The sequence below is a fragment of the Mus caroli genome, unplaced genomic scaffold (genome assembly GCF_978045245.1).
Source record: "Mus caroli unplaced genomic scaffold, Mus_caroli_1 scaffold_8, whole genome shotgun sequence".
NCBI classification, from domain to species: Eukaryota; Metazoa; Chordata; class Mammalia; order Rodentia; family Muridae; genus Mus; species Mus caroli.
In genome coordinates this window covers 78,970,444-78,984,315 of record NW_028227263.1, presented here as the reverse complement: position 1 = coordinate 78,984,315, position 13,872 = coordinate 78,970,444, and the positions used below count along the sequence as shown (strand labels likewise).

The 13,872-nt window shown below is 48.1% G+C and overlaps 1 protein-coding gene and 1 long non-coding RNA gene across 5 annotated transcripts in view; both read left to right on the top strand.

The window, feature by feature from the left end:
* The first annotated feature begins 218 nt into the window (after window positions 1–218).
* Window positions 219–13,872, top strand: part of Igf1r (insulin like growth factor 1 receptor) — a 283,747-nt gene continuing 270,093 nt past the window's right edge. For all 4 annotated transcript variants that reach the window (XM_021166846.3, XM_085841652.1, XM_029479326.2 and 1 more), the window contains exon 1: window positions 219–384. In XM_021166846.3, coding sequence (XP_021022505.1) covers window positions 291–384 — 94 coding nt within the window. In that variant the 5' untranslated portion in view covers window positions 219–290. The remainder of the gene's footprint in view (window positions 385–13,872) is intronic.
* LOC147002963 (uncharacterized) lies at window positions 5,316–9,116 on the top strand. Its single transcript, XR_015047735.1, has 3 exons — window positions 5,316–5,653; window positions 6,543–6,705; window positions 7,569–9,116. It is a non-coding gene; the product is annotated as an uncharacterized LOC147002963 (long non-coding RNA).

Here is a 13,872-nt window from a genome sequence, read left to right as displayed (position 1 = left end):
CTTCTGCATCTCTGCGTTTGCAAATGGAGGCCGACGACGCCGACAGCCCGCCCCGGCGCGCCCCGGCTTCCCGACTCCGCCGCCCCGTGGGCCGCTGCTGCCGGCGCTGAGGGGCCGCCCCGTGCCACCCTCCTTGTCCACGCCGCTTTCCGAGGATCGTCGCCTGCGCTCTTGTTTTTGGACGAGAGCGAAGACTGAGTTGGAGACTTTTTTTTCTTTTTTTTCCTTTTCTTTTTTTTTTTTTTCTTTTCTATTTTTGAGAAAAGGGAATTTCGTCCCAAATAAAAGGAATGAAGTCTGGCTCCGGAGGAGGGTCCCCGACCTCGCTGTGGGGGCTCGTGTTTCTCTCCGCCGCGCTCTCTCTCTGGCCGACGAGTGGAGAAAGTGAGTATTTGCCCGCCGCCCGCGGCCACTGCGGGAACTTTTCCTCCGAGGGGCTGCGCCCTGTTTGGGAAAACCCAGTTGCCACGGGCGCAGCTGTCGGACTTCGGGGCTCGGGAGTGGAGGGTGGGGCTCTCTCGGAAGGCCGGAGTAGAGCAGGGCCCCAGTTCACGACTCAGGAGCTCCTAGAGCCCTAGCTCAGCGCATCTGTGCGCGGGAAGGGCCTTGGGGGCTTTCTCTTTCGCTGTCCCGGGAGCGCTGTCCCGCACGCGGCCTGGTGGGTGGGCAGTGCCTTCTCCCTGGCGGGTCAGGGGCAGCCCCCGCGTGGGCGCTTGGTGGGGAAGTTGGCGTCTGGGTGGCCTTGGGAGCCCCGCTACTCTCGCCCCCCCCCTCCGGGGCGCTCCACTTGGCACCCCAGCGCCCATCCAGCGCAGCGCACCATGACAGCACCCTTGGAGGCTCCACGGGTGGTTGCTGGGGTAGACCTAGTGCTCCGTGGCGGCGATCCGGAGCCTCCTACCCCGCGGGGTGTAAGTTCTTGAAGGGGAGATACGGGATGGGGAAGCCTCGCGGCCCCAGGACACGTTTCCAAACATCAGGGCGCAGCCTCCTATCACCCAACTTGTTGGGCCCATCGACCCCCTCAGGTTCTTGGCCTTTCGCTTCTCTGGAGCCTGTGGGCGTCTACCCACTTACCCCAAGGCTTGATAACTTGGACAGTCCAGTGTGGCCTTGGGGTGCAGGGTGTGCCCCCCATTTTCCTCTAGGAAAGTGTGAACTTGGGACTTTCTTCGTGGGGGGGAGGGTTGGATGATCCTTGGCTTAGGGGCTCTCAGTTTCTATCCAGCTCTGGACACTTTTTTCCCAGAAGCGTCTTAGTAAGAGGAGATAGGGACGTCCACCCTTGTGCAGAGTCGACGTGCTTTTCCACACACACGTGCTCTCAGCGCGGATTTAGGTGCATCCACAGCCACACGACCGCGAGGGGACAACCGGACTACCAGCCTGGTGGAGAGATGTGTGCGGTGGGTTGAGCTGAGACCAGATCTGTAGTGCGGTAGTGGGACGGGTGGTTGTTTTGTTTTGCGAGCCCGGAGCCCTGGCCTTGGTTTTGTTGTGGCCAAAGTTGTGGTGCACTGCCAACCCTCCCCTCCTCCCCCCCGCCCCCCCCCCCCCCCCCCCGCTCTGCACTTCCTTTGTACATACTTAATAAGCAGTATCGCTCATGCTCGCTATCGCTTGCAATCTGATAGCTTTTGTTTTGGTGGTGTCGGGTAGGAGTAGGTGGTGGTGGGGGGTGTCTTTGGGAATGAGAACTCTCCACAGTGTATGCGGGCAGGAGCAGGAGGAGGGGGTTTTGTTCTCGAGAAAAACTGTGGCATACTGGTGCTTTAGAGATGGTAGAGTAATTTGAACGCGATTAAAAGTTTAAATGCAGTCTCCAGAGTAGGGGCTGGGGAAGTGAGGGCGTGTGGATGAGTAATGTTTGCAGAATGTATGCAGGTGGTGCCTATTAACTTCGAAAAATCACGACCTAGCCTTGAGTTAGCGGGGGGGGGGGGGGGGGGGGGTGAGACGATGGAGGCTGCGAGGGGCCCCACCACTGCGGTAGTTCACAAAGGCTGTTTCTATAAACAAACCCTTGAGCCTCTTTTAAGAAATATCTATGATGGACTCCAAGTAGGTCTTTAAAGAACTATAGCTATAGTAAGACTAGAGAAAGACTCGCAGACTATGGCCGAGCTCACAAATCTGGGCTCTCCTGCCCTTTGTTTTCCAAACTTTGAGCACACTGGATTGGGTGAAAGGCGGTTAGATGGTGTTTGGGGGCAGGGAAGATTTCTAGCCTTTAAGGACTAAATATGGTTTAGAAGACACTAGGAACGAGTCCATTTTCTTATGGCATCTTATTGTACTGTGTACATCTCTACTTTTGTTATTTAACAGCAGAAGTTCTGCAATGCAAAGAAGCAGTGGTGGCCTTGCTTCTTGGGGCAGGACGCAGGCATCCGAAACAGGACAGAGCTGGGTCTTGCTGAAGGATATTCTTTGTCCAGAGCAGCGGCAGCAGGAGAAGGGTCTTTCAATGTGTTGTTTTTAAACCAGTGGGGACCAAGCTCTTCCTGAGAGCTGCCTTTTATGATGGTCAATTTCTTAAAGTTTGATGGCCATCCTAAAGCACTCGGGATCCTGGTTAGGGCCTGCTAAAGTTCTGTCTGGGTGTCTGCCCTTCCCTCTTGACAGCTGAAGGGTTAAGTTTTAGCCCCAAAGGTGCTAAGCCACATAACTGAGGAGAAAGTCGCTGGGTGCCAGCAGAGGCAGTCTTCCAGCCATACAGGTATTAGGTTTAAGGAATGGTGATTCTTTGGGTATTCTTTGTGACATCTGTGGATATGTTTTCATCTTTAACTTGGGGCTGTGGAAGTTTCTTGAAGAAAGGCAGCCCTGCAGACATGTTTGTTTTGTGGCAGGAGAATGAGCAGACCTAGGAAAGGGAGCAGCCAGATAATGTAGGGCCGCTTTCTGTTTTGAAAATCAACATGCACTTGAGAGTCATTGTGGTTGTCTGTCTCCTAAAAAGGATTGAGTCATCTTTCTGCCGAGGGCACGGTAAGATCCTATTGTCAGAGGAGCGGAGGTATGTGCAGTGTTGGTGTTTAAAGAAGTTGCTGCTTTATTACCTACCAGAAGGAGAACCCAGAGTAAGAACTTCAGAAGGAACCTAACTAGCAAATTATAGTTTAGGTTTTGATGCAGGGAAATAGCAAGTCAACTATACTTTGTGGAGGGCCAGACCGGTGCGGGTTCAGGGCTTGAAGTTTAAAAGGTCATATGTTTGAATTGTCAAAAGGATTAGAAAAGACCATCTCTATGAAAGATCCAAGGGTTGAACGTCGGGGCGCTTAAAATATTACAAATAGAGAAAATAAGTTATAAACTGCCTAATCTTGTATGAACACTACATGAACTTACATGAAGTGTTCAACCAATCCATAGGGAGAGACAAATTGCTCACCAGGTACTGGGGGAGGGAGGACAAACTGGGGAGTGATTGTTAAGGGGTCCAGGATTTGGGACAGGTGTGTGTGTGTGTGTGGTGAAAATGTTTTAGCTTTAGTTTGTGGTGATGGTTGTACAAATTCTCAATGTACTAAAAAAAAAAATGAATTGTATGGTTGAAAACAGTGACTCTGGGGGTATGTGAATAACATCTGAACCTGTTTTTTTTTTTTTTTTTAATTTTTTTTTTTAAAGATTGAGAAGAATGCATTGTGCTACCTTAAGCCTTAAAATCTGACTAAGATTATTCAGTAAACATAGGTGCAGGTTGGAGTTGGTCTCCCCCCCCCCCCCAATTCATGAGCTTTTAAGATCCATGAATTCCTGCAGTATAACAGATTGGTAATTGAAGCTGTAACAGTGGGGATTGGATGCCAGGCAAGAAACAGACAAGTAGAGGAAAAGGAATCTTGCTCTTCCTTAGCTTGGTAAATGGAGGGATGGATGGAGTCAACCAGGACAGCACACCAGTGCTAATGAAGGTGTGAGCTCCACAGTGAAAGCCCTGGAACAGAAGCTGAAGTGAACTTCTGCAGGGCTCAGGAGCCTAGGCCAGGGGCCTGGTTATAGCTACAGCTTTCCAGTAGAGAAGTAGTATGATGTTAGCAGCAGGGAAGGAAATTCTTCCCTCCTGTAGTAGCCACAAGTGGTCCTGATGCACAGGAAGGACAGCTCACTGTAGGGCAGTGCGCGTGTGACCTCTCTCTCTCTCTCTCTTTTTTTCTTTTTTCTTTAATTACAAGTTTTATTTCTTAAAGACTCCAGAATCTGAGAGGGTGCATCTTGGTTGGTTACAGTTGTTGTTTAGGAACCTATAGCCTTAACAGTTGTTTTGTTTTTAATAAAAAATAAATAAAATTAATTTTAGGCACACAGTCAAGTGGCTTTGTTTTTAGACTGGCGTGCCTTTATCTAAATGTACTTTGCCTTTTCCGTAGGACAGACCTAGACGGGAATGTTTACATTGGGTTTTTGGTTTTTGTCTCCAGGTCATCTCAGGTTGGTGATCTCTTGTTGTGGTTGCAAGGTATAGATCAGTAATGAACATCAGTGAGATCATCTTCACTCCTTGTCCGTCTGTCTCCCTGTTCATCTGTCTGTCTGTCTGTCTGTCCTTCCTTTTTTTTTTTCTTTTTTTTTCCTCAGGGAGCCCTGAGAGCACTTTAGTTTTCCTTTTAATGTGGTTTCATTTGGTTTGTCAGAATGCACTTCCAGCAACTGAGTCTAGCCAGCAGTTCGTGGGCACTTACGGTGTGAAAGCTGAAGTGAATGCTAGGTGGAGCGTTCACCAGGAGAGAAAGGACGGACTCCCCTTGCTGTTGTCTTTGGTTGCACTCTCCCTGTATTTGAGGAAAGGCCCTTTAAAAAACTAGTAATCTACTGTAGGCTTAGCTGGTCTGGTGTGTAGCCAGTGCTACACTGTTCTTACCCTCTCAGGCTCCCTCATACTGGAATTTCACCACAGACCATGGCCCACGGATACCTGTCCATCTAGTTAGGCGTCTTTGTAACGATGGTGTGACAGTCGTGGTCAACGCTACCTGTGTAACGTCATGCTGGATGCACTCATAGACCTGTAAGCCTAGGCAGGGGGAAACACCAGTTTGAGGGCAGCCTGTGCTAAATAGTGAAACCCTGTCTCCAAAATCAAACCAACCACCCCCGGGATGTTCATAACTGTTGCCTGGCATGGAAGGTGGGACCAGTTGCAGAGGAGTTTCCCATGTATACATTGCTTTCACAGTTTGGAAATAATCATTAGGAAGTGTTCACAATTCCAAATCTTTTGTAATTTAAAAACGAATGGACTTTTGTTTTTTAAGTATGGGGGTAGGGGTGTAAGAATGGGACAGAGAGGCAATTGTACTTTTAAAAGATTTTTTTTTTAAATCATAAAGCACACAAGACAGGTTTTTCTCTGGGTTGTGATTTTCTCTGATTTGTTTTCAAGACTCATTTAAAACTCAAACTCTAGTTCGTGGAAGAGGTATTTGTGCCCGGAGGCCAGCTTGCTTTGAACTGCTTTTCTTAGCCAGCGTTTGACAGGTGCTATCTGAGCACCAGAAATGAACGCCTTTTCCGTAGTACTAAGTATGTAATACTTCCACACGTGCTGTGGCCACGGCAGCTCTTGGCTTCTCCGTCTGAAACGTCTGATGCACTTGAAAGACAACAAACAGGCTGTACGGCGATGATGCACTCGGAGCTTCCTGTAAGTAGTGTTTGGCAGCAGGTCCGCAAGAGGAAGTTTCCAAGTTCCTTATAAAGATGTGTTATTTGGGACGGGCACAGTCTTAGTGTTCGGTGACGCTGAGATCTGTGGACATTGGGGAGTACATGGCTGATGTCCAGTACTGGTAAAGATTAAAGATTAGAATGTGTACACGTGCCCTGTCTCAATCCCCTCACCCCCTGGGTCTGATTTGTTCAGAGAAGAGGACATGGGCTTGTGAAAACAGTAAACAAAGGGTCTTTAAAACAAGATAGTTCGTTATCTCAGCAGATGTAGCCCCTTAACATGATGAAGTCCATTTCTTTTCTTAATTTTTTTTTTGAATCCTTTAACTGAAAATACTAGTCTCCTTGATTTGGTGACTTTGGACTTCTGGAGATGGATGCTGTGTGTCCGTGCTCATACTTACCATTTCTGCAAACTTCCTTCTCACGCGTGCCAGTTTTCCTTACTCTTTATTAACGTGATGGGGTTTAGAGCCATAAGGTTGCTATGTCCCTACTTGAGTGAGAATTCATCCACTTTCTTCCTTAAATACGCTGGGTACTCACAAGGCTCCATTCTCTGGGTTAGAAACGCTGATACCATAATGAGTCTTACCACCAGTTTTTCAGAGTATGAATTGAGCCACAGAAATCACGGCTCTGTTTGCATAGAGAACTAAGAAGCTAGTGAGCAAGGCTTTAATTTTTCTTTCTTTTGGGTCGCAAATTGTAAGGATTTATAAACTCACAGATCGCTATTCAGGCATTACTCGAACAGAACAAAAACTGGCGTCCTTTATGTTGAGTGATGAACAGTGGGACTGTGGTGGCTTCCGCAGATAACGACGCTGCTGTTTGAGTATCCCTCCTGTATTTTCTGGTAGGCTTGACACCATTTCTCACGGAGTTTCTGGTGGCCTGCTAAAGAAGAAGGATGTGGCCATGTTGGAAGTGTGTATTGCAGAGAGAAGAATGTCTGTCCCAAATTGTTTACTTTGCATGGAATGTCAGAAACAGCTTTGGAGAGACCCGGAGGTTGCTTTCTTGGTTTGTGTTTTTTTCCTAGAGATGGTCTTGTTGTGTAGCCCACACTGGCCTTGAACTTGATCTACCCTTGCCTCACATAGTACAGGGATCACCCATAGGCCTGTACCACCAAAGTTGGCTAGGCACTTCTTGAAGCGTTTGTAGAAAGGAGTTTATCATGATTACAGAAAATTCCTCCTGGTAGTAGAAGCTGAAGGCTTCAAACTCTCATTTTTTTTACTTCACACCTCACTGCAAGAGTTAGGTAAATGCCAGCTCCTCACAGTTGCGCATGTGCATCCAGATGGGAATGTTTGTCCAGATGTGCATGCGTGCACTCCTCCACCCACAGTGACTGAGTGACTGACTTGAGGTGCACAGCTCTTGGGCTTCTGGGTACTTAAACGTGCCAGTTTCTTTTTAAACACGGCACTTCCTTTAAGCTGGCTTTGGAGTTGTCGTTTTTTAGAATTAATCTTTCTGTGGGTAACACATGTTTTATGGTATTGAAGCCTGAATTATTTTATAGATCAGAACTCAAAAGTTCCTGGGGTATTTTGCTTATCTATAAGTTGATTATTGGGGGGGTGTTGGCTGTCAGATCGAGTAAATGAGACACTTACTGTAAGGCACAGAAGCCTGATGATAATTAGATAGCAGTGAGTTAGTGTACAGGTATTTTTCTCCTAATTTGAATGATTTTAGTAACCTTTGATAAGTAGCTGAAAGAAATAAGTAGCACCTGTAATGGCCGTCTGTCCGTTTGACTGGACAGACAAGACCATTCTGAGTCACTAGCTGTCCACTCCGTTTAGACAGTCAGTGAGGTCTTCACGCGTTCATCGTGTCTATCTGTGTCTTACGGTGTTTATTCTCTCCGACAGTTCTCCCTGGGCATCACTGTACTGAGGGAATACACAGGGACGCCCCGCCGATGGTTCTGGTGTCCACTTTGGGGCGTTACTGGCTTCGTGGTGTCTGTTGAGCCACAATGTAGAAGAGCTGGATCCTAGGAACTTCCTTTGCTAAGAGTGGCCTTTCTTGGTTGGATGCTGTATTCTCCGTATTTCTTCTACACACGCTCACCAGTGAGCTTTTCAGTCACCAAGATTGGCCCCGATGGAAAGTCTAGCTAACCTCAGCTCTGCTTCCTGCCCTTTTCTGAAGAGCGTGGTTAATTGAACGTTTCCTCTCAACTTCACTGAGTCACTTGAAATCATGCAGATTTGCCCGATTCTGGCTCCACCCCCATCCAGTCCAGACCTGCATCCCAACCCTTGGAGTAGACAGGCCATACTTACTGGCCTTTGAGCTACTTCTGAGTGCCATAAAGTTCCCTGGGCTTGCTTACCAACCCTGCTTCCTCGCTGTGTACCACAGGAGAGTCCCCCGTCTTAATGTGAAGTCCAGGGCCCCTCGTATTGGGCTGTAATAGATCCAAAGACCTTGCTGTCAGGATCCACATTGATCCCCAGAATTCTGCATGAGTGGGCTCTGGTGATCCCCCACTCCGGCTTTTGCCCTCTTTCTGTGACTTGGAATGAATTCCACCACAGTCTTCTGCCCCCCTGCCCGCAATGGACATTGGGAAAATGCTGCTCTGGAGCAATGGAAGGTCACGTGGGCCTAGGTTCCTTTGGGCTGCCCATCAGTTCTCTGATATAAAACATGCCACTTCTCTGAGTTCGAGCAAATAGGCGGAGACTCAGGATGACTGTGAAAGACGTTTCTCCTTGTCTCTGTAAACGGCAAAATAAAATGATCTTCTACTATATTTAGAAAATGAAATTCAGGAAAATTTGGGGGCAGAAATGTGGATTTTTTAAGTTTCATTACTTTCTTTGAGAGTGTGTGTGTGTGTGTGGGGTGTCCAGTTTTGGATGTTAGTACTGTAAAGTTGGGCCGATAGGGTAGGGTTTCGGTCAACTCCCCCCAGCCCCCCAGCACTTTCTAGGGTTTTAATATTTGAGAGATGCCACTCTTGATGTCCTACCTGCCACCTTCTCCTTCATGTGAGGCTGTTAGCATTTCCCTAACTGCACAGCTCTTAACTTTCCCCTCCCTCCCTTTGAGTTCAGGCACTACTGGGCAGCACACTTGAGAGTGAAGTCTCCCTCAGGCTTTGTCCTTTCCCTGTCATGACTTATGGGGACCGAGGAGTGGCGAGGGAGGCTGGTTTGAATGCCAGTTCTTCAGTAGCACAGTCAGATTAATCTTGTGCCTTTGTTTCCTCCTCTGTGAAATTGGGGTGAAGGGTGATTGCCATCAAGCCTAAGAGACCAGTGTTTAATCCCTGGGACTCATGGTGTGAGGGAGGACCAACTCTCCAAGGTAGCCTCCCCCCCACCTCCACGGGTACTCTGTGGCATGCCTCCCCACCTCCAACAAATAAATACAGGAAATAGAAGGTACAGGCCTGTCATCCCAGCATGTGGAAGGCAGAGGCAGAGACAGGTGAATCTCATTGAGTTTAAGACCAGCCTAGTCTACATATGTAGAGAATTCTGGGCCAGCCAGTGAGACATAGTGAGACCTTGTCTCAAAAAACAAAACAAAACAAAACAAAACAAAAAAAACAAAACCAAAAAACCCCCCCAAACCAAAACAAAAATGTTAACCCTTTCTGAGTTCTGTCATTTTATCCCCTTCTTTACCCCCCACAGCCCCCGCCCCCAAGGGTAGCCAGCTCCACTCTGTTCACCTTTGGTTTTACAGTTGTTTGTCATAGTTTCTTCCTCAATCCTTTCTCTTGTTAGTTTCTGCCAGGGTCTTAAAACTGGTCCTGTCTGCACGTTGTCTGCCTCACCAATGCGAAGTCGCCATCTAGTGGCCACATAGGGAATTCAGCCATCTCCCTGGCTGAAGTAGGTGTTGTCCAGAGGAGGAAGAAAGCCAATCCCCATAAAGTTCCTCAGCTTTTCCCTGCTGATGGTGACTGAGAAATGGTTGCAAGAAAATGTGGGTACACCAGGCTTCTTTAGAGATCGCCGGGCTATGGTTTAGGATACAGCTTGTTTAACTGTTCAGTGAGCAACTCAGAGAAGCAACTGTATTCTGAAGTGAGGTACCCTTCCTGTAAAACCCAGAGGATCTTACAGTCCTGAGTACCCTACTCCCAGGCCACGAGACCTTTACGTGTGTGCAGTTTTAAAATATTTCTTATTACAATACTGCTAGGACCAACAAGATGGCTCGGCCAGTGAAGGAGCTGGCTGCCAAGTCTGCCTCTGAGTTCAGTTCCTGGGACTCAGCACAGTAGGAGGATAGAACTGACTCCTGCACGATGTCCTGTGGCCTCCATATGTGTGTCGTGACACTTGCATGACCCCTCCCAGATAAACGTAATTAAAATATTTTGAGAAGGCTGCCAATTAATTTCGAATGGCATATTCATAGAGCAAGGTCTGTCTTTGACCTCTCTGCTTAAACATATAGTAACACTTCAAATTTCACTCTGAAGTGTGTCCCCTTGGGCTGCTTCATGTAGCTAAAATGTCTACCCAACAGTCCTGATGACAGAACATCACAGACAGGCAGCTCCATTACTCCCTGTGCTGGAGGCACTGTGTCAGACTTTTTTTGGTTTTGTCCTCAGAACTTATCGATAATTTCTCAATCTACTCTCCCATTTCCCCAGTGACACTGTCTAGTGGTCACGTTCTTCCCTGGTGGCTCTTTGTTTTTTAATTTTAACTGGGAGATAGATCATTTACTGGGCTGAGAGAGGACTTCGGTGTGTTTTCTGCCCAGACATTTCAGGCAACTCCACCTGCTGTTTCTCAAGCAGGCCCTGACTGAAGCCAGATGTTGAACACACTAGATTTTTCACTGCCCTAGATTGGTTCAGAGCACAGCATATATACTAAGTATTCAATAAATGTGCGTTCTGTAATACAAAGTTTGCTTCCCTAAGATGTGAAAGAATAAATTTATAAGTTTGCCCCCTTTGAGGTCAGCCAACAGTTGATTGTATGTCTCTGACTTTTTACACATGATGCACTGAACCTGTTCTTCCCCATCATAGGGGAGGGGACAGTTTCTCTACTACATTTGAACACCAGGAAGTAGCCCAATGTTTGGTGGATAAGAGATGCTCAGGAAATGGCAGATTTCTTAAAGGGACCACCTGTAGGTCATTCACTTGGATGCATGTACCGTTCATTTACAGCGAAGGTCTTATCTCATCCTTGCCATAGTAGCTTAGCCCTTGGAGACATTTTTATCACACCAGTTACTACATAGCACTTAGAAGCGGTAGAATGATTTTTTAAACCATCAGTAAGGTCTTTTGTTCCAAGAGGTGGGCAAAAGAAAAAAAAAACAAAAAAAACCCCAACACTTTATAAAAGCCATCTACAGATCTAGTCTTGTATCCCTGAGGTGGGTGACCATGCCCCTTAAGCTTCATTCTGATGAGAAGAAAAGACGGATTCGCCATTACCAGTTCCTGTGTACTCTGAACCATTGGGCAGCCAGCTGCCTGATAAAAGGTTGCTGCCTTCAGGTTGGCAGTGGCTGCCTATTCCTCTGCGGTGCATCCTGGGACCTGGGATTGTGTTCCTTCTCCTTCAGGAATGACCCTGGGTCCCTGGAAGAGTTGTTAGGCTTTTTCAGCCTTTGGATTCCAAAACCAGGCAGAGAGGGTGGGTTCCTCGGGAGGGTTGTTTGGATGAGACCAGCAGAAAAGTTGCCTCGCCTCCCGGCAGGCACAGTAGCCAGGTCTTAGATGCTTGTCCTTTGAGTTCCTGACATGGACTGTCAAGAGTTTATGATAGGGGTATCGAGGAGGTGAGGTTTACAGAACCCCTACAGAGTTAAGTTTACTTAGGATGCTGTAAGGGAACTCCTGAACTTAATACCCACAGACCATTGCTAAAAGCTTGATGCTCCAGAGGTGGTCTGTTTCCTGTAGAAAAAATGTCAACAGAATCATTGAACACAGTATGTTTTATTTCAAGGGTGGCCTATAGAAAAAGCATTTTTGAAAACTCACTGCCTCACGGCTGAGCTGAGCGGACATTCGCTCACCTGCCTACCCTGCCTTTAGGGAAGCCTGCTCTCCCCAGGTACTTGGTGGCATGCTAGAGTGGGAAGCATGGACCTTGGTTGGTACCCACCTGTAAATTGAAAAAGTGCCACTCTAGTAGGCATGCCAAAGGGAATTAGCAGTAATGTTTTTAAGATGCCCGCCAGAAACAGACAGCAGAAGGCATCTAGCAAATGAATGCGTGGATTTTTGTCCTCCCACGTGGCTGTGAGGCCCCGGGGGATTCCTGTCTTTTAGTTAGTCCTCCCAGCAGCCCCTGGGAAAATGGTGGAGGAGGGAAACATTGTTATATCAGTTATTTTGGCTTAAACCTGAGAAGCCCAGGTTGGAGAGATGGTTTAGCAGTTAAGAGCACTGGAATTAGACCCCAGGTTCAATTCTCAGCACCCACATGATGGCTTACAGCCACCTTTAACTAGCTACAGAGGTCCGGTGCTGCCTTCCGGCTTCTGCGGGCGACTGTGCAGAAAGCACCCATACAAGTAGAATAATAATTAAAAGCTTGAGGAAGTATGAGGTTTTTGGAAGCATGGTTCAAGGCCACATCCTCACCTGAGACATGGAAGTAAGAGCTTTGAAGTGGGGAAGGGTTGGATACAAAGCCCTGTTTCTGTGCAGAGACTTTAGTGGCCTTTCCCTCCCACCCACCCACTGCCCCCCCCCCCAATTTGTTGTCCTCTTGGAAAAAAATAAAGAACAGTAGAACAGCTTTAGCTTGAAATCTGAAATGTTACAGAATCCAGAACTTGCATCCATTGCCTCAGTGCCAAGGAAGTTTCCCTGATTTTAGAGCATTTCAGATTTTCAGATTAGGGCTACTCGGCAGCGTCTGCGCAGATATCCCCAGATCCAAACATCCCTGTCTCTGAAGTACTTCTGGTCCTGTCATTTCACATAGTGTCAAATAGTACTAGGAAGTTTATGTTCAGCACCAAACTATGGGATCTGAGATGAAAAACACCCCCCCCCCCCCCACACACACACCATTGGAGGTCCAGTCTTTGTGCTGCTGAAGAGCTGAGGGAGCCTTAGTGTGCCACCAGTATTTAGTTCAGAGTGGTGAAGACAGCATCCTGGGGGTGGGGGTGGGGTGGTGGCAGGCAGTAGCCTGCTCAGATGGAGTGGAAGGTGGGCGTGAGAACCAAGGGCACTGGAGGGAGTTGACTGATGCTTGGATAATGGGAATCCTTAAAGCTTTTGGAGCCTGTGATCAGAGGAGTAAGAGCTTTCAGGAGGCTGCTGTGGGACTCCAGCCCTGGAGACTGGGGATGGTGTCGGCAGGGAGGCACTGAGCACAGAGCCAGGGAGGGCCATGTCATCTCTAGACCCAGGATCTGAGGAGCAGGAGCACACTGCAGAGTGACTTGGCTCTGTGGCATGGGAGTGGGGGTGACTGAGGTGCTGGACGGGTTAGTGAGATGTGACCCTGGGCCCAGAGGAGGGGACCCTGTAGAATATGGCCCCGGAATGGCTCTGGGTCAGCGGCTGCAAGTCTGAGGCCAGCAGCTTGCAGTCAAATGCTTCTTTCCTCCAAAAGTAAACGTCCCAGCTTTCCAAGAAGACACTCGCACAGCTGTTTGCTGGGTGCCTCTCTCTGAGTTTCAGGGTCCCCCAGACCAAAGGAGATTCTTGCTTACTTGTAGGCTGTGTCAGGTGGGCCTGAGGCTGGCCCTGCCCTCTGCCACTGCATTGATCTTGGCTCCCAGTGGCTGAGACAAGCAAGCAGCTCCTTCTACCCATGTAGTGCCAGCCAACATGGTAGGGTGATTTCCAGCCCTTGCCAATGTGGTGTCCCAGCCTGGGCTGCTACCAGTGCATTTTAACCTTCACTCCTTTGTGACTTTAAATGGGTTGGGCACACAGGGATTCTTTTTTTTTTTTTAATGTATTTTCCTCATTTATATTTCCAGTGCTATCCCAAAAGTCCCCCATACCCTCCCCCTCACTCCCCTACCCACCCAATCCCACTTTTTGGCCCTGGCGTTCCCCCGTACTGGGGCATATAAAGTTTGCAAGTCCATTGGGCCTCTCTTTCCAGTGATGGCCGACTAGGCCATCTTTTGATACATATGCAGCTAGAGTCAAGAGCTCCGGGGTACTGGTTAGTTCATAATGTTGTTCCACCTATAGGGTTGCAGATC